The following is a 24,254-nucleotide window of genomic DNA, read 5'->3' as shown; positions in this document are numbered from 1 at the left end:
TATTTTACAAACAAGAGATTGAATCACAGAGATAAGTGATTGGCTTATCTACTGTTGCTGCATGACACGCCATTCCAAATTTTGTGGCAAAAAACAACTGTTTCATTAGGTTTGTTGTGTGGGTCCAGAATTCAGATAGGGCACAGAGGGATGTCTTGTCTCTGTTCTGTGGTATCTGGGGGCCTCAACTGGAAAGGTTCAAAGTTGGGTACTGGTAGAATCATAGGAAGGCTCCTTCACTGACATGTCTAGTGTCTAGAAGCCTCAAAGACCAGGACTCCCTATGGAAAGCCATTATGTAGCCTCTCCATTTGGCTTGGCTTTCTCACTGTATTGGGCTCTCAGGTGTCTCAGGATAGTAGGACTTATTACATGGCAGTTCAGGGCTCTAAGTGTAAGCATTTCAGTGAACACAGTGATAGCCTTTTATAATCCAACCTTGAAAGTGATAGTATCACTTTCACCACATTCTGTTGGTTACAAGAAAGTCATAAGCCAGCAAGATTGAAGGGAGTGGCGACAAAGCCTGCCACTTAATCGGTGGGAGGACTGTCAAGATTACGTGTAGATGAGCATGTGGGTTAGGTGATCTTGTTTCAGGTATTTTTGTGCAAGTTCATATGCCTGGCGTGCAGAGCACCAGAATCTGAACCCACACAATTTGTTTTTGAGTCGGTACTCTTTACCACTATACCACCCTGCCTTTTAAGAATTCCTTAATTAATAGGAATTTTATAGAGTTATTTACCCTAACTACCCAATTGCTGTCCATTTGGGATTTCAGGTGTAGTTAACAGTTTGATGATGTTCCCTTAGTTGTACCCGTTCCAGTTTGTTCTACGTATTTCCATCACACCTGGTTTAAGAACTCTCAATCCTTTGGTGCCTCCTTAAGTGCTAAAAATTCTAAACTCTTCATATTTACCGCCTTATATTTCTCTCTTAAATAGCATGTATTCTAGGCACCTCGTATTTCAGCTATGTATTCCATTAATAAGTCCTTTATTTTTATGGTACCACATTTTTCACATGCTTTGTGTCTGGTAAACTCTCATTTAGCCTTAACTGTCCAGCTCTTTTGCCATTTGCTTTTAGGGGAGCGTTTTTTGATTCGTATATGCCTTTCCCTTGTGCTCCTACAGCATTTTGTTCACACTTTTGCTATAACACCTCTCACATTGTATTGTAACTATCCGCTCATTGTTCGTTTTCTTCTTTAGATTGTTTTATTCTAGGACAGAGATTTCTCGTGTGCAAATTTGAATATTTTCCTATCAGTTAACACCATGACTTGTACATAGTGCCTGTTGGATGAATAACTTATTAAATTTTCCTTTGTAACTGTGATGAGATGAAAAAATTTTTTTAAATATTTTAAACAGAAAAAAGAGCCTTTTCTAGCTATGATATTGCATGTACTGCTGTCAAGTAAATTTTGATAGTAAATAGTTTACTCTTTAAAAAATTATTTTTACTTATTAAGACCTCTTAGCATCCTTAGAAGAAATTATACATTTTTAAAGTTATTAATATTATTAAATAACTTCATAACTTATTATTATTAAATAATAATAAGCCTCATTATTTGTGAATGTAAACATTTTTCTAAGGAGTTTTGTTCCTGAGAATATTTCTGGTTGGGGTTGGGAGTGTTCAGTTGAGCCTGGCATCTGGACTTTTAAAAATAAGTGATTCTTTTTCATACTTGGGTTAAGACTCACTGTTCAAGTAAAATAGATAAATTACTTAGTAATTTTTTGTGCCATTTAGGAAGTTATATTCTTATATTCATAAAACTTTTTCCAAATCAGAAATTTTCAAATGCTTAAATAATGTATGTCATAACTACATACAGAGGCTCCATAGTGTTTAAAACAGTGACATTCCAGAAGAGAGCTATCTCCTTGTTGCTGTTAATACATTATTCTTGGTTATCTGATACTTTCATGAAAATTACTTGCTTCATAGATTACAGTTGATCATAAATTCTCGTTGTTAAGTGTTGCAAAGTGCTATTGATATATGATTAATCCCATATATGATTAATCCAATCCACACAGATTTAATCTACTCAAAATATATTTTTTCCCTTTGTGTTTTCTTGTAGATTTAAAGGGATTATTTTGCATCACTAACTTTGTGCTCATTCACTTCTATAGCTCAGTTTTTCTGTGGGGGAAGTGAAGACTTAAGAGAAATTTTTATTATCTTTGAGTTGTGAACTCTTTCAGGTAGAAGAAGGCTGGTGGAGTGGAACCCTGAACAACAAGTTGGGACTGTTCCCCTCAAATTTTGTGAAAGAGTTAGAGGTAACAGATGATGGTGAAGCTCATGAAGCCCAGGATGATTCAGGTAGACTATTTAAAAAATTTGAATAGATTTAAATAAACTTTATATTTGATGTAGTGTTTATTTTGTATTTTTAAAAACTCTAGTCTTACTTTTGAACTAAGAGCTTTATCTTATCTACCTTAAAAAAGCACTTTATGACAGGGACTTAAAGTGAGTATTTGCCTAAATATCTAGGCAAAGAATTTACTATTTTTCCTTCCAATGTCTGCTTCAACCTGAAGTAAACGTATAGTACCCTTATTATGAAACAATACTACTTATGTTATCTGATTTCTTTCCACTTAAGACCTACTTATATACAATTTTGCCCAGAGTTTGCAAATGGCTGAACTACTTCAGAAATAGTAGAAGTTTAAAAAAAATCTTCCTCTGGTTATTTTCTATATTTACACAATAGATTTTGTTTTCCATGTGCAGCCAGAATGTCATTTAAATTATTTTGTGATCTCTGTCATTTAGAGACTCACCTATAAATTAATCTTAAATTTGTTCACTATTCAAAAGTACGATTGAAAAAGATTTTATCCCAAAGCTAGATTTAATTTTTTTTACGTCTGTGAATTGCTGTGGGATTTAGGAGAATTTTTTTTTTTTTTTAAGGGAAACTAAATTCATAAGTGGTAGTGTAGGGATAAGTAGATCTTTTTCTTTATGGAAAAGTATGTGTAATGAGAATGTTCAGGGTTTTGTACTTGCATTAACTAGTATTATTTGGCAGTTTTATAATGGTTAGATAGATTCAGATATTGAGGTATAGACATACAACCTTAAGGTTGCCAGTATCGCCTTTTTTTTCAAAGACAGTGTAATGTCAAGATATGAAGACTATTGTTTTAGTCCATTAGGGAGGCTATAACAAAACACCACAGACTGGGTAGCATAAACAACAGAAATTTATTTCTCACAGTTCTGGAGGCTGGGAAGTCCAAGATCAAGGCGAGCCAGCATAGTTGAGTTCTAGTGAGGCCCTCTTCCTGATGCATGGTTGGTGACTTCTCACTTTGTCCTCACATGGTGGAAGAGACAAGGGATCTCTCTGGAGCCTCTTTTGTAAGGCACTAATCCCATTCCTGAGGGTTCTGCCCTCATGACCTAATCACCTCTCAAAAGCCCCACCTCTTAATTTGTGGGGTTAGGATTTCAGCATAGGAATTTTGCAGGGACACAGATTTGCAGACCATAGCAACTATATATCATTCAAAACAATGAGATGAAGTCTTAAGGTTGTCCAGACTGTTTCTGTACCTAGTACTTCATATTGCATTCCAGTGGACACTACCGTTTTTTAATCTGTCTAGAATGTTGGGCTCCATGATGGCATGGAGTGTGGTTTGGTCATCTTTGCTTAACTGTAGTTTCTTAGTGTGCAAAATGGGAGTAATAATTTTTACCTAAGAGGACTGTTCTGTGAACTAGCAAGATAGTTTCTAAGCATAATGCTTGCAACATTGCAGATTGTTTTGAACCTAGTTTCTTTTGCTTCTTTTTGTCAGTACCTTCAATATTTTGAAATTAAGTAGGAAAGCATTATAAGGTTGTTATGTGTAGCAAATGCAGTTTGTAAGCCTCACTGTCCTCAATGGTGAGGGAATAAATTTTAGAGAAAAAAATTAAATCATTTTACATTTAATAGATGGTAATATTAAACATAATTTATAAAAGGTATCTAGAAATCATTGTTGAGATAATTCCTGAAGTTTTTCTGATGCATTTTTAGTTCTACCATTTTAAACCTTATAAAGTTCTCTGAAATTTTTATCCTCATCCATAATTATGGTTTGTTTGCACATGAAAGATTTATGCAGTTTTTTTCTCCTTCTGAAGAAAGTGTTGAGCTTTGAAAAAAGTCAAGTAATGAAATGGTAGAATAGGGCATGAAATGATAGAGCAAGCTCACAGACATCTAGGTTTAGAGCTACAAAGTCCCAGTACCACCCTCTCATTCTGTAACAGAGAAACCTAAAACTTTTAGAAATTACCACTTAATATTACTCTACATACATATTCTTAGAGGACTCAAGACTTCTAAGAATTTTCTGTTTCTGATCTCATTCCTGTGTACTTTTGCTCACTACCTCTCACTTTATGGGTCCATCCTTTAAACTGCAGTACAGTGATTTTTTTTTTTTGAAACTTTTTTTTTTAACGTGGAGCAACATTGCAAAAATAGAGAGGTCCCATAGTACCCTTTATCCAGATTCACCACCAATTGTTAACATTTTGCCTCGTTTGCTAATTTATTACTCAATTTCTATTCAAAAATCTGCGGGGAGGCTTCCCTGGTGGCGCAGTGGTTGAGAGTCCGCCTGCCGATGCAGGGGACACGGGTTCGTGCCCCGGTCCGGGAAGATCCCACATGCCGCGGAGCAGCTGGGCCCGTGAGCCATGGCCGCTGAGCCTGCGCATCCGGAGCCTGTGCTCCGCAACGGGAGAGGCCACAACAGTGAGAGGGCCACAACAGTGAGAGGCCCGCGTACCGCAAAAAAAAAAAAAAAAAATCTGTGGGTCTTTTTTTCCTTTACCTTTAAGTACTTCAGTGTGTATTTCCTAAGAACAAGGGCAATCTCTTATAACTACAGTACAGTTATCAAAATCAAGATATTTAATATTACCAATACTGTTTAATTCACAGTCCATATACAGAATTCTTAATTGTTCTAGTATACTTTACATAGCTATTTTTTTCTCCTAGACAAGACCATGCAGAGAATTTATTTAAGTTTCTTTTGTTTAGAATAGATCCCCAACCTTTCTCTGTTTTTCTTGACCTTGACATTTTTAAAGAGTTTAGGCTAGTTATTTTGTATAATGTATCCCAGTTTGGAGTTTCAGGTTATATTTTACTGATAGGGCTACAGAATGATGATGTCTCATTGTATTGTATGGAGGACACATGTGCTTTGTGTCTTTTATTACTGGTGATGTTAAATTTGATTACTTGGTTAAAGCTGTGCTGCTACTGTAAGTTTACTGTTTTTTTCCTTCCAATTGATAAGTGTCTTGTGGGGAGGTACTTTGAGACTATGTAAATATCTTATTCCCCATCAGACTTTCACTCAGCAGTTAAAGCATCCACAGATAAATTTTGCCTGAATCAGTTTTTACTGTGATAGTTGCAAAATGATGATTTTCTAATTCCATCATCCCATCTGTTTATTATTTGACATTCTTCTATAGAGAAGAATTTTGCTTTCTCCCCAGTTGTTTTTTTTTTTAAATCAGCGTGGACTCATCAGTTGTTTCTTTTCTATTCACTAGGTATTAATCTATTATTGCCATTATTATTTATTTTGATACTGCCAGGTTTGGCCAGTGAGAGAGCCTTCAAACTAGTTTCTGTGACATTTTAAAAAATTAACCTTACTGGAAATACAATTTACATACAGTAAACTGTGTATATGTAAAATATATAATTTGATGATTTTGACAACTGTATACATCCATGAAAACCACTACCACAATAAATGTACAGGACATTTCTATCATCTTTATGATGCCTTGTAAACTGAGCCCTTAAAATATGTACAAAATTTAAAGTCCATATGGAACCACTAGCAAAAGACAAATTTAAATTTGGATGTAGTTCATTACTTTCATAATTATAAAACTTTGGGCATTCCTTGCAGCATTCAGCCTTCTTTGAATTTTAGTAACCTTGCAGAATCGTATCTGTTAAAAATGTACTTCCTTGCTTGCTTAACCCCTTTCCAATAGCAGTGCATTCTAAATGTGGAGCTTTGTGATTATGGGGTGGGAAGTCAGTGGTTGAAGTACACTGTAATTCCTTTTTTTTTTTAACTCTAATTTTTAGGCAGAAAGTTTTTGCATATTGATGTAAATGCCAGGAAGTGAGTACTTTATAAGGTCTTTAGAACTTTAGTGATAAAGGCATAGAGTCCTTTAAGTTTTAATGTAAGAGTTTGATATCTTATGCATTATGACTTAGAGAATTCATGTCCACTATTCCTGTGTCCTAACAAAATATAACATCTTCTATGTATAACTGGTGTTTTGATAGTCTTTTTTAGTCAGTAAAATGGTGTATGTTTCTGGTAACTGTTATAAGAATTACCAACTGTACATAATAAATTTGTTTTTTGCTTATAGTATTAGAATGCCATATCCACTGCATTTGTTTATTTTACATAGTTTCTTCTTACACTCCTTTACATTTAGTAGAGCTCTTCTCTTCTTTTAATAAATAAACTGAAGTATATAGGATGATGTTCATGGTTTGACCAGTTAAATTCTAGCTCTTACTGCTAAGAAGATAATTCTGACTCTAGACAGTAGGTTGACAGTATTACCTGAGCCTTAGGGTAATTTATTTTTATGCCCTCAGTTTTCATTGAAGAACGGTGGTATAAAAGCTATAAAAAAAAAAAAGCCCCTGTTATATTTAGGAATGTGGTAAACTTATAATCTATTCTATTACTCAGTTGCTTCTATATAAAATCTCAAGATTAGTATCTTTTTAGTAGTCAATTTCAGGAAAAGCTTTGCTTCTCTAGGGAAGTGTGATGTTTCTGTTTTTATAATGAAATGACTGCCCTTTCATTTTTTCAAGTATTCTTAGCCTTTCTTGTTTAGAGTGTCTTTTTGTCACCTTTCAGATTCCACTTATTTCCTAAGTAGGACTTGCTTTCAGTTTTCCTTCTTTTTAATAAAGCCAGTGACTATATCTACTGGTATTTTATCCCTTGTTAAGTCTTCTGCCCACATTAAGCCTATAGAAATCTCCATTTTTGGACTTCCGTGGTGGTGCAGTGGTTAAGAATCTGCCTGCCAATGCGGGGGACACGGGTTCAAGCCCTGGTCTGGGAAGATCCCACATGCCATGGAGCAACAAAGCCAGTGCGCCACAACTACTGAGCCCACGTGCCACAACTACTAGAGCCTGTGCTCTGCAACAAAGAGAAGCCACCACAATTAGAAGCCCACGCACCACATCGAAGAGTAGGCCCCGCTCACCGCAAACAGAGAAACCTGCTCACAGCAACGAAGACCCAACGCGGCCAAAAATAAATAAATAAATTTATTTTTTAACAAAAATTTCCAGTTTGATGTCTAAACAGGCATCTTGACCTAAGATGGTCAAAACTGATCTTCTTTTCTCTGTACCCAAATTTGCTCTGTACAGTCTTCTTCATCTGAGCTAATGGCAACTCCATCCTTCTTTTACTTAGACCAAAGAATTGGATTCACCTTTTACTCTTTATAATACCACACTCTATACTTGATTCAGTAACAGACTTTGTCACCTACTAAATAAATGTACAGAACCTGTTTTCTTTTACCACCTCAACAGCTGCTACCCTGGTGTAAGTTATCTTTTCCTGTATAATTGCAAAATCTGTTATTTGCCATTACCTCCCTACTGAATGTTAAAGTGCTTACTTTCCAGTAGCTGTCCATTTTACTTAGAGTAAAAGCCAGTCTTCTTAAATTGGCTATAGAACCCTCCAAGATCTGGCACCACCAAATGTCTCACCCCCGCCTCTCTGACTTTATCTCCTACTTAACCATCCCCTTTGTTCTCATTAGTCTTCTTACTGTTTTTAAAGATGTCAGGAACATTTCTGTCTCACAGCCTTTGTACTTGCTGTATACATTTGCCCTGAATGTTCTTTGAGATATCCTTAATGGCTTTCAGTTTGATTTCAGGATTCTCCTCAGAAATCACCTTTTCAGTGAGGCCTTTCCTAATAGCTCTGTATAAAACAGCAAAAAGCTTCTATCTTCCATTCTTTAATTCCCTTATCTTCTTTGATACATTTGTTATTATTTCTTATTTATTTTCTTATTGTCTGTCTACCCCCATAGTAGAATATAGATTTTGTTTTGTTCACTGCTGCATACCTAGTTTCTAAAACAGTGTCGCAGTGTTGCTCAGTGGATGAATGAATGCATAGTGGTTTGAGGTGTACAGAGAACTTTTCAAATACTTTGTCATGTTAAATCCTCATAATTTTTGAAGTTAGTGTCACCTCCACTTTAAAGGTGAAGAAATTAGAACTCAGATTATTTAACCACCGAGTGGTAAAATCACAACTGGAATTCTCTTCGGATCTTTTTACTTTACTGTTTTATTTAACATGTGGGGGTGAGGCTGTTAGGTAATTCTCACTGTTTTAGCTCATGTGTTTGCATGTCAGTCATGCCTATAGAACTGTCTTTTCGTGTACTTTCACCCCTGTGAGAAATAGAGCAGTAATATGTGGGTTCGATGGCATTTCCGATGGACTCAGTGCATTCCCAGATCTGAAATTTAAAAGTTGAAGTGAAATTCTAAATATAAATACTATTATTTAGTTAATTCAACATTCATATGTTTGTTCATTCAGTATATTGAGTGCTTATTGTTGAGCATATTGTGCATGTTTATGGGAATACAGTGATGAGCAACATAGTCATGATTATTCCCCATATTTGAAGCTTTTGGTCCATGGAGAAAGAAAAGAATATTAGACAAGTGATTATAATTCAGCATGAGAAATATTTGTGGCAGGAAGATTCAGGGTGCTATAGATGTGTAAAGAGCTAACTCAGACTGAGAAGGATGTAAGGGAATGCGCCCCATAGGAAGTTAAAGATTGAGATCTCAGAATGGGTAGGAGATCCCTAGGCAGGTTTGTGGCAGAGGGTAAAGAATGAGCAGAGCAGTTTCAAGATCCTGAAAGAGATTCAATTCAGAGGGATTATAGAGTGTATAGTTGGATGTGGTAAGCTTTGAGGCTAGAGAAATTGTTGGGTCAGGCTTAAGAAGGCATTACAGGACTGGTAGTCAAGTCACAGAGAAGCCTTAGAGGGGAGAGAAATGATCAGATTATTTATATAAATTTATTTTATTTATTTTTTGGCTGCTTTGGGTCTTTGTTGCTGCGCATGGGCTTTTCTCTAGTTGTGGCGAGCGGGGGCTACTCTTTGTTGCAGTGGGCGGGCTTCTCATTGCAGTAGCTTCTTTTTTTGTGGAGCATGGGCTCTAGACATGTGGGCTCAGTAGTTGTGGCTCATGGGCTCTGGAGCACAGGCTCAGTAGTTGTGGCACACAGGTTTAGTTGCTCTGCAGCATGTGGCACCTTCCCAGACCAGGGCTCAAACCCATGTCCCCTGCATTGGCAGACAGTTTCTCAACCACTGTGCCACCAGGGAAGCCCCAGATTACCTTTTAGATAGAGTGGTTTGGTTGCAGTGTCAAGAGTGGATTGGAGGAGAATAAGATTGGGGTAGCGAGACCAGTTGAGAATGTTTTGATAATTTAGGTAGAAATAGTATTAACCTAAACTAGAGGAGTGATCATGTGAATGGAGAAACATGGGTCGCATTCCTGTGCTAAATAGGCAGCATAAAGAGCTGCACCTTGTGATGATGGGATGACGGGGCATAACTGAGAAAGAAGAGTCAAGGCTACCAGATCTGTGGTCAGTAAGCTGGGCAGATGATGTCATTTGCAGAGAAGGGGTACGTTTTGGGAGAAGATGATGAATTCACTTTTGGAGATGTTGACTTTGAGTCCTGTGGGGGTGTCAGGGCATCCAAGTGAAGATATTTGGTAGTCAGTTGTATGTGTGTGTCTGAAACCTTGAAAAGAAATTTGGGGTGGATGTCCAAAATTGAGGCTTGAAAGTATGTTAGGTGATACAAGAAACCATGGAGTTGGATGAGATTACCTAGGGAGGATGTCTAGGGTGAAAAAGGAATACAGCCTAAGATAGAATCCTGCGTAGCAACATTTATGGTCTAGGCCAAGACAGAGTAACTAAAAAGAAGACCAAGAAGGCACAGAGAGAGAGCCAGGAGGCAACCTGTGAGTGAGTGGTCATCATGGGAAGGGAGTGTTTCAGGGAGGACATGGACAGTAGTGTCAGATGCTGCTGCAAGGTTAAATAAGATAAGTAAGGTAAGAAATAAAATGTAATCCTGATTTAGGGTTGAAGAAATCATTAATGACCTGGACAAAAGCAGTGAAGAGGTGATTGGTAAGTATAAAGCAGTGTAGCAACATATACTCCAGAATGTTTTCCTTCTTTTCTTAAGAAGGAAAAGTCTTGATCATTTTCAAATGCTAATGGCAGAGGACAAGTAGAGAGGGAGAAGCTGAAGATGCAAATTCAGAAGAATGGGACTTATCAGCAGAACAGGATTTACTCAGGAGGTGGGAGGAAATGAGATTTACATTATAGGTATCATGATTAGTTTCAATTTATTGGAGGTACTTCAGAGTTAGTGCCCAGAAGCTGAGGGCGAGATAACCTGACTTTTAATTTCTTCAATAAGAAAGAAGAGAAGCGAAGAATGAGGTGCAGAGTGAAGAGGTCAGAATTTTGAGGAGACTCAAAAGGTCCCAACAGGGATTGTTAAATGATTTGAGCCATGCATACGTCTGGGCTTTACCGGGCTACTAGAGGGATACATTGCACAAAATGTTTAAGAAACTCTGATAGATTGTTCTTTAGGAGTTCTCGTGTCTTATGTTCATTCTCTTCGGAGGAGTCAATCTGAGGTTTCATTTCATTATTCAGGCTCTGAAAAGGAAGATGATGCTTATTGCTAGTGGGGCACAGGATCCTTGTAGAATGGTGGTGGACCCTGGGTGTGCTAAAGGTGGTGGATAGAAATTTGGTGATCTGCAGCCTAGTCTCCAGGAGTTAAGATGGTGCACAATTTACTTTGGTGTCTAATCTCACATTAGCTTTCACCTTGAACTCCTTCTCCTGGTGAGCAGCTTTGTAAGGAAGAATGTTCTGGGGCTTCAGTGCTTTTACTGGTAATATGTTATATGAGTCTTTACAAGTTGTTGTTAGAGCCAGATGCTCTTTCTAAATGATTCTTTTTAGGAACTAAGGAATACAGGTTTTAAGTCCATAACATACAAACACAACATTTTCTTAGGAAATGCAGGAGTATCATAAAAATCTTTGAATGATGGTGAAAGATATTCTTCTCTGGAGTAAAAAGAGGGGGAATTTATGCCAGCAACTAAAGTAGATTCCAAGTTCTACTTGGTTTACATGGTTTACCTTAATGTAAGACCCATTCACTTTAATAGTGAACTTGGATTGCTTCCATTAAGTGCTTTGTATTTTCATCAGGTTTCTTACTTTATATTATTTTTCTTTAGCACTCAGTGCAGTTCACATAATGATTCTTGTTTGTTTTTTCAAAAAGTAGTTGTATTTTGGGGCTCTTGGTGGTTTTAAGTCATTTTATATGGAGGTGCAAGTCATCAAGTAGTTTTTGCTGTAGAGATTTCATGAGAAAGGGAGGAAGGGAGAGTTTTAGGTTTAATAGGAAGATTTGCTGTTAGGTTTTATGACAGTGCCATACATAAGATGCAAATATAATTTTTTTTAAAGCTTAGCAATGCAAGGACAATCTCTGATGGATAAAACATGGGCATAAAAATATTAGAAATACCTTATAGGGTAAGATTTCTGTTTTGTCTGATTATGAGACCTTCTGTTTACCCTTTCTCTCCATTCTTTTGTTCTTTTCTCCTCCTTTGTCCCTGCCTTCTCCCCCGACCCTCTGCTTTCTTCCTTCTAGTGTCAATGTTGCCCTTTTATTTTTCGCTCCTTCTATGTGATCATGCTCTTTCCCACTTGAATAGTTTTCAATAATACATCTTTAAACTTGTTAAAAGTAATAGGCCCTGAGCCAGGCACTGTTTTAAGTGCTTTACAGGAATCAACTGATTTAATTCTCATAACAATCCTATGAAGTATCCCATTTTGCAGGTGAAGAAACTGGGCATATACAGTGGAAGAGGTGAGCTATGGATCGAGAAGGTTTAACTCTAGAGTTCAAAAGCAATTAACCTATCCATTAGTACTAGATAATTGAAATATCTATGCATTTATTTTAATGATACATGCTTTAATGACTGTAGTAAAGTTTAGAATCACTAAATCTAAAAGAAACTGTTTATTTTATGGCTATAATCAAATACTCAAACTGATAATTGCACCTTAGAATCATCTGCTGATTCATAATTGATAATCAAAAATCTTCACACAGGAGGTGTAGTCAAGATGGCATACTAGGAGGATGCAGAATTCGTGTCTCCTCACAACTAGGGCACCTACCAGGCACCCGTGGTAGACCACAGACACCTAAGGGTATGGGAGGAAACCCCAGTGACTGGTGATCTCTCCTTTTGGCTTGTTCTCCCCTTCCCCCCCCTTTTTTTCTTTTTTCTGCTGTGGTTTTATTTTACCTTGTTGCAGTTGTTTCAATTATAGTTTTATTTTTCTTAATATATTTTTTACCTTTCTATTTTATTGTTTTTTATTCTTTGATATCCTACTGCTCCTTTTTTTCTTTCATCCTTTTTTTTTTTTTTTTAACGGCACAACGAAGCTTGCAGGATCTTGGTTCCCAGGCCAGAGGTCGGGCCCAAGCTCCTGTGGTGGGAGCTCTGTGTCCAAACCACTGGACTAACAGAGAACCTTAGATCCCAGGGAATACCAATTAGAGTGAGGTCTCCCAGAAGTCCTCATCTCAGCACCAAGACCCAGCTCTATGTAACTGCCTGTAAACTCCAGTGCTGGACGTATCAGGCCAAACAACCAGTAAGACAGGAATATAGCACCACCCATCAAAAAAAAAAAAAAGAAACGACAAAAAAAATATGTTACAGACAAAGGAGCAACATATAAAAACCTACAAGACCAAATAAATGAAGACAAAATAGGCAACCTACCTGAAAAAGAATTCAGAGTAACGAGAGTAAAGATGATCCAAAATCTCAGAAAGAGAATGGAGAAAATACAAGAAACATTTAACGAGGATCTAGAAGAACTAAAGAGCAAACAATGGTGAACAACACAATTACTGAAATTAAAAATACTCTAGAAGGAATCAATAACAGAATAATTGAAGCAGAAGAAAGGGTAAGTGAGCTGGAAGATAAAATGGTAGAAATAACAGCCAGGGAGCAGAATAAATAAAAAAAGAATGAAAAGAATTGAGGATAGTTTCAGAGACCTCTGGGAAAACATTAAATGCACCAACATTTGAATTTTAGGGGTCCCAGAAGAATAAGAGAAAAAAAAAGGGTCTCAGAAAATATTTGAAGAGATTATAGTCGAAAACTTCCCTAATGTGGGAAGGGAAATAGTCAAGTCCAGGAAGCACAGAGAGTACCATACAGGATAAACCCAAAGAGAAACATGCTGAGACACATAGTAATCAAACTATCAAAAATTAAATACAAAGAAAAAATATTAAAAGCAGCAAGGGAAAAGCAACAAATAGCATACAAGGGAATCCCCATAAGGTTAACAGCTGATTTTTCAGCAGAAACTCTGCAAGCCAGAAGGGAGTGGCAGGACATATTTAAAGTGATGAAAGGGAAAAACGTACAACCAAGATTACTCTACCCAGCAAAGATCTTGTTCAGATTCAATGGAGAAATTTACAGATAAGCAAAAGTTAAGAGAATTCAGTACCACCAAACCAGCTTTACAACAAACGGTAAAGGAACTTCTCTAGGCAGGAAACACAAGAGAAGGAAAAGACCTACAAAAACAAACCCAGGGCTTCCCTGGTGGCGCAGTGCTTGAGAGTCCACCTGCCGATGCAGGGGACGTGGGTTCGTGACCCGGTCCAAGAGGATCCCACATGCCGCGGAGTGGCTAGGCCCGTGAGCCATGGCCGCTGAGCCTGCGCGTCCGGAGCCTGTGCTCTGCAGCGGGAGAGGCCACAGTGGTGAGAGGCCCGCGTACCGCAAAAAAAATAAAAAACCCAAAACAATTAAGAAAATGGTCATAGGAACATATATATTGATAATTACCTTAAATATATACAAAAACAAGACCCATACAACTGCTGTCTACAAGAGACCCACTTCAGACCTAGGGACGCATACAGACTGAAAGTGAGGGGATGGAAAAAGATATTCCATGGAAATCAAAAGAAAGCTGGAGTAGCAATTCTCATATCAGACAAAATAGACTTTAAAGTAAAGAATATTACAAGAGACAAAGAAGGACACTACATAATGATCAAGGGGTCAATCCAAGAAGACAATATAACAATTGTAAATACTGATGCACCCAACATAGGAGCACCTCAATACATAAGGCAAATGCTAACAACCATAAAAGGGAAAATCGACAGTAACACAATCATAGTAGGGGACTTTAACACCCCACTTTCACCAATGGACAGATCAGCCAAAATGAAAATAAATAAGGAAACACAAGCTTTAAAAGACACATTAAGCAAATGGGCTTAATTGACATTTATACGACATTCCATCCAAAAACAACAGAATACACTTTCTTCTCAAGTGCTCATGGAACATTGTCCAGGATAGATCATATCATGGGTCACAAATCAAGCCTTGGTAAATTTAAGAAAATTGAAATCGTATCAAGTATCCTTTCCAACCACAATGCTATGAGACTACCTACCAATTATGGGGAAAAAATCTGTAAAAAATACAAACACATGGAGGCTAAACAATACACTACTAAATAACCAAGAGATCACTGAAGAAATCAAAAAATACCTAGAAACAAATGACAATGAAAACACGATGACCCAAAACCTGTGGGATGCAGCAAAAGCAGTTCTATGAGGGAAGTTTACAGCAATACAATCCCACCTCAAGAAACAAGGAACATCTCAAATAAATAACCTAACCTTACACCTAAAGCAATTAGAGAAAGAAGAACCAAAAATCCCCAAAGTTGAGGAAGGAAAGAAATCATAAAGATCAGATCAGAAATAAATGTAAAAGAAATGAAGGAAACAGTAGCACAGATCAATAAAACTAAAATCTAGTTCTTTGAGAAGATAAACAAAATTGATAAACCATTAGCCAGACTCACCAAGAAAAAAAGCGAGAAGAGTCAAATCACTAGAATTAGAAATGAAAAAGGAGAAGTAACAACTGATACTGCAGAAATACAAAGGATAATGAGAGATTACTACAAGCAATTATATGCTAATAAAATGGACAACCTGGAAGAAATGGACGAATTCTTAGAAAAGCACAACCTTCAGAGCCTGAATCAGGAAGAAATAGAAAATATAAACAGACCAATCACAAGCACTGAAATTGAAACTGTGATTAAAAATCTTCCAACAAACAAAAACCCAGGACAAGATGGCTTCACAGGCGAATTCTATCAAACATTTAGAGAAGAGCTAACACCTATCCTTCTCAAACTCTTCCAAAATATAGTAGAGGGAGGAACACTCCCAAACTCATTCTACAAGGCCACCATCACCCTGATACCAAAACCAGACAAAGATGTCACAAAAAAAGACTACAGGTCAATATCTCTGATGAACATAGGTGCAAAAATCCTCAACAAAATACTAGCAAACAGAATCCAACAGCACATTAAAAGGATCATACACCATGATCAAATGGGGTTTATCCCAGGAATGCAAGGATTCTTCAATATAGGCAAATCAATCGATGTGATACACCATATAAACAAATTGAAGGAGAAAAATCATATGATAATCTAATAGATTCAGTAAAAGCTTTTGACAGAATTCAATACCCATTTATGATAAAAACTCTCCAGAAAGTAGGCATAGAGGGAACTTACCTCAACATAATAAAGGCCATATATGACAGACCCACAGCCAGCATCGTTCTTAATGGTGAAAAACTGAAACCATTTCCTCTAAGATCAGGAAGAAAACAAGGTTGCCCACTCTCATCACTGTTATTGAAGATAGTTTTGGAAGTTTTAGCCACAGCAATCAGAGAAGAAAAAGAAACAGAATCCAAATCAGAAAAGAAGAAATAAAACTGTCACTGTTTGCAGGTGACATGATACTATACATAGAGAATCCTGACGATGCCACCAGAAAACTACTAGAGCTAATCAATAAATTTGGTAGAGTAGCAGGATACAAAATTAATGCACAGAAATCTCTTGCATTCCTATACACTAATGATGAAAAATCTTAAAGTGAAATTAAGGAAACACTCCCATTTACCATTGCAACAAAAAGAATAAAATACCTAGGAATAAACCTACCTAAGGAGACAAAAGACCTGTATGCAGAAAACTATAAGACACTGATGAAAGAAATTGAAGATGATACAAACAGATGGAGAAATATACCATGTTCTTGGATTGGAAGAATCAACATTGTAAAAATGACTATACCAACCAAAGCAATCTACAGATTCAGTGCAATCCCTATCAAACTACCAATGGCATTTTTCACAGAACTAGAACAAAAAATTTCACAATTTGTATGGAAACACAAAAGACACCTAATAGCCAAAACAATCTTGAGAAAGAAAAACAGAACTGGAGGGATCAGGCTCCTGGACTTCAGACTATACTACAAAGCTACAGTAATCAAGGCCCAGAAACAGAAATATAGATCAGTGGAACAGGATAGAAAGCCCAGAGATAACCCCATGCACATATGGTCACCTTATTTTTGTTAAAGGAGGCAAGAATATACAATGGAGAAAAGGCAGCCTCTTCAGTAAGTGGTGCTAGGAAAACTGGACAGCTACATGTAAAAGAACAAAATTACAATACTCCCTAACACCATACACAAAAATAAACTCAAAATGGATTAAAGACCTAAATGTAAGGCCAGGCACTGTAAAATTCTTAGAGGAAAGCATAGGCAGAACACTCTGACATAAATCCCAGCAAGGTCCTTTTTGACCCACCTCCTAGAGAAATGGAAATAAAAACAAAAATAAGCAAATGGGACCTAATGAAACTTAAAAGCTTTTGCACAGCAAAGGGCACCATAAAAAGACAAAAAAAACCCCTCAGAATGGGAGAAAATATTTGCAAACAAAGCAACTGACAAAGGATTAATCTCCAAAATATACAAGCAGCTCATGCAGCTCAATATCAAAAAAAAACAAACAATACAATGCAAAAATGGGCAGAAGACCTAAATAGACATTTCTCTAAAGAAGATATACAGATTGCCAATAAACACATGGAAAGATGCTCAACATCACTCATCATTAGAGAAATGCAAGTCAAAACTACAGTGAGGTATCATCTCACAGTGGTCAGAATGGCCATCATCAAAATGTCGACAAACAATAAATGTTGGAGAGGGTGTGGAGAAAAGGGAACCCTCTTGCACTGTTGGTGGGAATGTAAATTGATAAAGCCACTATGGAGAACAGTATGGAGGTTCCTTACAAAACTAAAAATAGAACTACCGTATGACCCCGCAATCCCACTACTTGGCATATACGCTGAGAAAACCATAATTCAAAGAGTCATGTACCACAATGTTCATTGCAGCACTATTTACAGTAGCCAGCACATGGAAGCAGCCTAAGTGTCTATCAACAGATGAATGGATAAAGAAGATGTGGTACATATATACAATGGAATATTACTCAGCCATAAAAAGAAACGAAATTTAGTTATTTCTAGGGAGGTGGATGGACCTAGAGTCTTTCATATAGAGTTAAGTAAGTTCAGAAAGAGAAAATCAAATACCATATGCTAACATATATACGGAATCTAAAAAAAAAAAAATGTTCTGATGAATGTAGGGGCAGGATAGGAATAAAGACACAGACGTAGAGAATGAACTTGAGGACATGGGGAGGGGGAAGGGTAAGCTGGAATGAAGTGAGAGAGTAGCACTGACACATATACACTACCAAATGTAAAATAGATAGCTAGTGGGAAGCAGCTGCATGTCATAGGGAGATCAGCTTGGTGCTTTGTGACCACCTAGAGGAGTGGGATAAGGAGGATTTGAGGGAGGGATTATGGGGATGTATGTATATGTATAGCTGATTCACTTTGTTATACAGCAGAAACTAACACAACACTGTAAAGCAATTATACTCCAATAAAGATGTTAAAAAGAGAAAAAAAATCTTCACACAAAGAAAATTCCCTATGTGGTTTCACTCCTGAATTCTGTCAAGCATTTAATCTTCCACAAATTCTTTCAGATTTCTTAGGTCTGTATGACTTTAGGAATTATAACACTTTATGTCATGAAGATAAACACAGAAATCCTCAACAAAATATTAGCACATCAAATCTAGCAAAATATATAAATGTTAATACATTATGACTAATGCGGTTTAATCTATGCATTCAAAAGTTGATATAATCTAACATATTAAAAAGTTTAAAGGAGAAAAACCATATGGTCATCTCAGTAGATGCAGAAAGATTTTTACATATTCAACACTTATGATAAAAACTCTTCATAATAGCAACAGAAGGGAACTTTCTAAATTGGATAAAGTTCATCTATGAAGAACCAGCTAACGTTCTTAATGGTAGGTAAATAGTGATATACCTGTCTGATGGAATACCTATTAGTGATAAAAAGGAATGAAGTGTTGATGCATGGAACACCTATTATACTTAGCAAAAGTAGGAGACACAAAAGACTTATGTGCTGTATGTTTAATTTATATGAAACTTTTCAAAAGGACATATCTATACTGACGGAATGAAGATCTGAAGTTTCTTGAGACTTGAGGGTAGTAAGAATTGACTGGGATCGTGTGTAAGTGTCCTTTTCAGGGTGACAGGGATATTCTGTATCTGGATTATTGTGGTTACATGGTGCATACATTTGTCAAAATTTATTGTAATATCCATTTAAAATGGGTTCATTTTATTGTATGTAAACTTTCTTTGAGTAAAATTTATTTAAAAATATATCACCAAGAATATATGTGGGTGGCTTGGGCTAATGTTGCAAGTGGTTAGGGTAGATCACTGTACTTGTTAGCATTACATTTCTTAAGTTCATAGAAGTAGTTTCTGTTAACTTATTCTCAGATAGTTTCAAATGTGTGATTAGAGGCTTTTGTTGTCTGAGTCATTATGTTAAAATATTTAGGACTGGTTTTGGGGTCATCTGGAATTCAATTCAAATGTTGGCTTTGTTACTACTTGTATGGCCTTGGGAAAGTTCTGAATAACTGCCCATTTTACTTATTTTGAAAATGAGGAATAATAGTGCTTAATGTTAAGCCTGTAGGTGATTATGTAAATTAGATATAATTCATGTATAGTGCTCAGCAAATAGCTGGCACAGATTAAGCCCTGAATAAATGGTAACTACCATTTTTATTATTTCCTCTGTTGTTCTTAACCATTAAACTTCAACAGACTGCTTAATTAAATGAACTGAAATCATGTATTTTTCCCTACCCCTCAGCCCTCATTCTGAAATGTTTCTGGAATCTTCTTGGATGATTACTCTAGAACTTTTTTCTTAGATTATTAATTACTTCATCCCTGAGTTAAAATGACAGGCCTTGAACTGTGGACTTTTTAAAATAAAAACTTGCTAATATTACCAGTTTTTATATTCAGAAAATCACCCTAATTTTGATCAGTTTGGGTCATGTAACTTTTTTAAATGATTAACTTTATCTCTTTAATGTTTCTGTCTTACATTACTTCATGTTTGTGCAAGAGCTGTAAATTTTGATATGCTCTTCTTGAGGACCTGGTATACTATGCTTTCCTGGATTTCTGATTAGCATTTTACTAATTAGGAATACCTAAAATTGTTTTAAACAGCATTAAAAAAAATCAGTATAAAGTGCATCTTATTCTTTGGGATATTTTAATACTCAGTCATTTTATTATTTTTATACCATTTTATACCATATTATACCATTTTTTATTAGGAGGTATAGAATATAAATACTGTGGAAGGGGAATGTCAAGGTTTTTGTGATTTTAGGTGTCATTCTTTAAAAACAAATTATCCTTTCAGAAACTGTTTTGACTGGGTCTACCTCACCTTTACCTTCTCCGGGAAATGGGAACGAAACTGCACCTGGATCAGTTACCCAGCCAAAGAAAATCCGAGGAGTTGGATTTGGAGATATATTTAAAGAAGGCTCTGTGAAACTTAGGACAAGAACATCCAGTAGTGAAACAGAAGAGAAAAAACCAGAGAAGGTAGTAATGATGAGCTTTCCTTAGATTAACCCCATTCATTCTCTCATTAAGCTTTTCTTAAAATGTAAAAGTTAGTTTGCAACTCTGTTACCTTTTCTTTTTTGAGATTGCCAATAATAGATTATGAATGAGAAGACTGTGAGAAACTGTTTTCAAGTTTAAGTGACTTACTTTAATGTTTATGTTTGATTCTTATAAAATTGGATTTTGGGGGGTAAATTTTACACAAACTTTTCTTAGTGGAAACTTTAGAATTTTTAGTTATAGTGTAAAAATAGAAAAGGCAAGTTTTTGTTTTCCTTTTAAAGCTAAAATTATATGTTTTTCTTTCAATTTGAAGTAGGCTTAAAATGGGCCATTTTAAAGTGAATTCTCAGTGAGATATTAAGTTAATTAGGCACTGCTTAACTTTACTCTGGATTGTCAGCAATGGTGAAATCTAATCGCTAGCCCTAGATGTATGGAGAACTTCATTTTTTATTAGCATTTCACTGGCGTTGTGAAGTAAATCAAAGTGAATGTACCATACTAATAAGAGATTTTAAAATAAACTGTTAAGTTTCTGTTTTGTGGGGGAAATAGCTACAATCTTTAGAATATAGTCTTCCTGGTGTTAACACCTTGGAGATCAGATTGAGTACTTCACATAGGTGGCTTGTCCCTTGACTTTTAAAGCATTGTTTCCCTTGTAGTGCTCATTTGTATGTCTTATTTAACTCGTAAGATTTTAAAATATTTTAGTATTTACTTGCCTTTTTTAGTTACATTTCACTTAGAAGACTGTTTTGGTTGGTGAAATATATTCTGATGTTTTCTCCTAAAATGGTTAGTTTCAACATTTTTTTTTTTCCTTTCCCAGCTTGTTACATATTTTCTCATGTAATAATAATTTGGGTTCAGGAAAGAGAACTTGTACTTTCTGTCCTGCTCTCTCCTAGCTCTGTGACTGTCTGGCATTAAGATTATTAATTAATTCTTGGTTTTAAAGGTAGAGATTAGAGTTCTTGTTGTTGGAATAGTGCTGTATAGTCATGTAATAGCTAGGAATGTCTAGAAGCAATGTCTGCATTATGAGGGACATTAAGCTAGATGATCTGGGGTCGCTTTCTAACTCTGAAGCTTATGATTATATTGAATAACTTTATTCGATTAATGATTACACCAATAATCTTTCATTTGCCATTTTTAATGTCCACTAAAGAGTTGTTGTTAATGAGAGTAGTCTCAGGGTTACCGTATAGGATGGCCTTGGAAGGCTTTCTTTGATCACTGATGTAGGAATTGATAAAGTAGGGAGCACATTTGCTATGTTTGTAGGACCAGATTGGAAGATATGATGGTTAAAATTAGGAGAAATTAAAGTGAGCATCTTAAAAGATAACTAGAACACAGAATGATAGGTAAATTAACAGTATGTTCAGATTTTTAACTAATGAAATCCAGGGTCAAATGTAGTGTTACTTCTAAGGACAGAACTCAAGGAAACACTAGTACAAGATGAAGGACTTCCTGTAGTCAATTACAATGGAAAATTGCCTACTAGACTATATATTGTTAAAAAGGGTTGTAACATTACCTAAATGTTTTCATTCTGATAGCAGCAGTAAGTATAAAGACTTTATTTTATACTCTGTCTCATTGTAAGGAAGTTTAATGCAGTTGTTTTAAGAGTCCACCTTCTGGAGTCAGACTTCCAGGTTCAAATCTGGGCTCCACTACTAAATTATTTTTATTGTGGGCAAGTTACCTAACTGCCTCCTAACCCATGAAAGGAGTGGATGATAGTGCCTACTTTATGCAGATTGTTCTAAGGATTAAGTTACAATGTATGTAAAGTGCTTATTAGCTCAGAGATTGGTACATGGTAAATTTTCAAATGCTATTTTTATTTATTTTAGAGGTTCTAAAATAAATCACAGTATTATGGGTATCAGAGTATGTTTATTATCCTTAAGATAGGGAGTTTTAAAAACTAGACGTTCTGGGCTATCATTTAAGTAGCTTTTCAGATATTTATCTTTTTCATGGCAGTTTTCAGTCACATTACTAACCTGGCTATAAGTACCATTAGGGAGAGCTAGATAACTGTTAATGGAAATTTTGTTTAACATTATTAGCTTTGTTCTAACTTAAAATAATTGACACCATCCTTTCTATTCTAGCCCTTAATCACACAGTCACTAGGCTCCAAAACTCAGAGTGTGGAGGTAACAAAAACAGACACTGAAAGTAAAATTAAAGGTAAGTGTTTGAATGAAATTTTCATATTAAGAATGAAGCATGCTCAAATATATTATTAGATTTGTTGAAGACATTAGTTACATTGTACTACTTCATCGGAGTGTTAAATCCTCCTAGATGTAAGCACCATGAGGTCAAGGATTTTTGTATGCTTTGTACACTGATGTATCTGATACAGTTAGAACTGTGCCTAGAACATAGTAGGCATGTAGTAACTATTTGAATGAATGATTAATGAAATTGTTACTTAATTCAACATATAGTATTGGCCAAAATTATTGAAATCATCTCTAGAAGCTTCTAGTGTACATTTCTTTAGACAAAGTAGGGGCTTAATAAGTATTTGCTGAAAGAACCAATTTATAGAAGCTTCATTATTTACATTTTTCATTTTAGCTAGAGAATATTGTAGAACGTTGTTTGCCTATGTGGGTACTAATGAAGATGAACTTACTTTTAAAGAAGGGGAGATAATACAGTTGATAAGTAAGGTAAGACTTTTCTCAGTTTTCAGTGAATCACTTAATTTATTCATAGAAATATTTTTCAGTAGTCTCGCATTCCCACTAGAATATAAGCTCTAGAAAGGCTGTGACTTTGTCTTGTTTATTTCTGTGACCTGAGAACCTGGCACGTAGTAAGTGATCAGAAAGGTTTTTTAAGCAAATGTTTATTGTCTGTCTTTGTTATAATTGATGTATTGGAAATTATTTTTACCATCAAGTTGTGTTTTTTCTCTAACCACATCACCCCCCGCCCCCGCCAGGGTTCTGTTCTCATTTCCTGTTTTACCTCATTGCATTTTTTTGCCCCATCTAATGTTCATTGTAGTGTTTGTAATATAAAAAGAAAAAGAAGAAAAATAGGGAAATAACTTAAATGTCCATCAATATATAAATGGTTATGAAATGTCATACTATGGAAAATGATGTAGCTATTTCAAAGAATGAGGTAGTTTTATAACTTGGAATAAATAAAGGAAAAAGAAAACCGTACAGTATTGGGGTGTGGGCAGAGTTCTGTAATAACTGTAATAGAGAAATATTAAAGTATTTGTTTTTGCTATATCCCTTTAAAGTAATTTTTGAAATTTCTCCCATTGTTTTAAATTGACTTAACAGATTGTTTAGTGTATGTAATTAAAAGAAGTTTTTTCATTGAAGTATAATTGACCTACCACACTATGTTAGTTCCAAGTGTACAACATAGTGGTTTGATATTTCTATACATCTGTTATTTCTAGTTACCATCTGTCACCAGACAAAGTTATTGCAATATTATTGACTATGCTCCCAATGTTGTACATTTCATCCCTGTGACTCATTTATTTTGTAACTGGAAATTTGTACCTCCTAAGCTCCGTCACCTCTTTTACTCATCCCTCCCAACCTCTTCTCCTCTGCCAACCACCGGTATGTTTTCTGTATCTGTGAGCCTGTTTCTGTTTTATTATGTTTGTTCATTCCTTTTGTTTTATAGATTCCACGTATAAGTGAGATGGTATTTGTCTTTCTGTCTTATTTCACTTAGCATAATACCCTTGAGGTCCATGCATGTTGTCACAAATGGCAACATTTTATTCTTTTTTGTGTCAGTCATATTACATTGTAATATACATTATATACATATAAAACATATATATAGGGCTTCCCTGGTGGCGCAGTGGTTGAGAGTCCGCCTGCCGATGCAGGGGACACGGGTTCGTGCCCCTGTCCGGGAAGATCCCACATGCCACAGAGCGGCTGGGCC

The 24,254-nt window shown here is 35.9% G+C and overlaps 1 protein-coding gene across 3 annotated transcripts in view; it reads left to right on the top strand.

Annotated features, from left to right (window-relative positions):
* Nucleotides 1–24,254, top strand: part of CD2AP (CD2 associated protein) — a 106,638-nt gene that overhangs the window by 49,711 nt on the left and 32,673 nt on the right. For all 3 annotated transcript variants that reach the window (XM_029243042.1, XM_029243043.1, XM_029243044.1), the window contains 4 exons: nt 2,232–2,352; nt 20,077–20,264; nt 22,427–22,505; nt 22,902–22,996. In XM_029243042.1, coding sequence (XP_029098875.1) covers nt 2,232–2,352; nt 20,077–20,264; nt 22,427–22,505; nt 22,902–22,996 — 483 coding nt within the window. The remainder of the gene's footprint in view (nt 1–2,231; nt 2,353–20,076; nt 20,265–22,426; nt 22,506–22,901; nt 22,997–24,254) is intronic.

The sequence above is a fragment of the Monodon monoceros genome, unplaced genomic scaffold (genome assembly GCF_005190385.1).
Source record: "Monodon monoceros isolate NGI ecotype Baffin Bay Population unplaced genomic scaffold, NGI_Narwhal_1 Super_Scaffold_3, whole genome shotgun sequence".
NCBI lineage: Eukaryota > Metazoa > Chordata > Mammalia > Artiodactyla > Monodontidae > Monodon > Monodon monoceros.
Note: the sequence above shows the minus strand (reverse complement) of the source record. Positions and strands in the feature narration are given on the sequence as shown.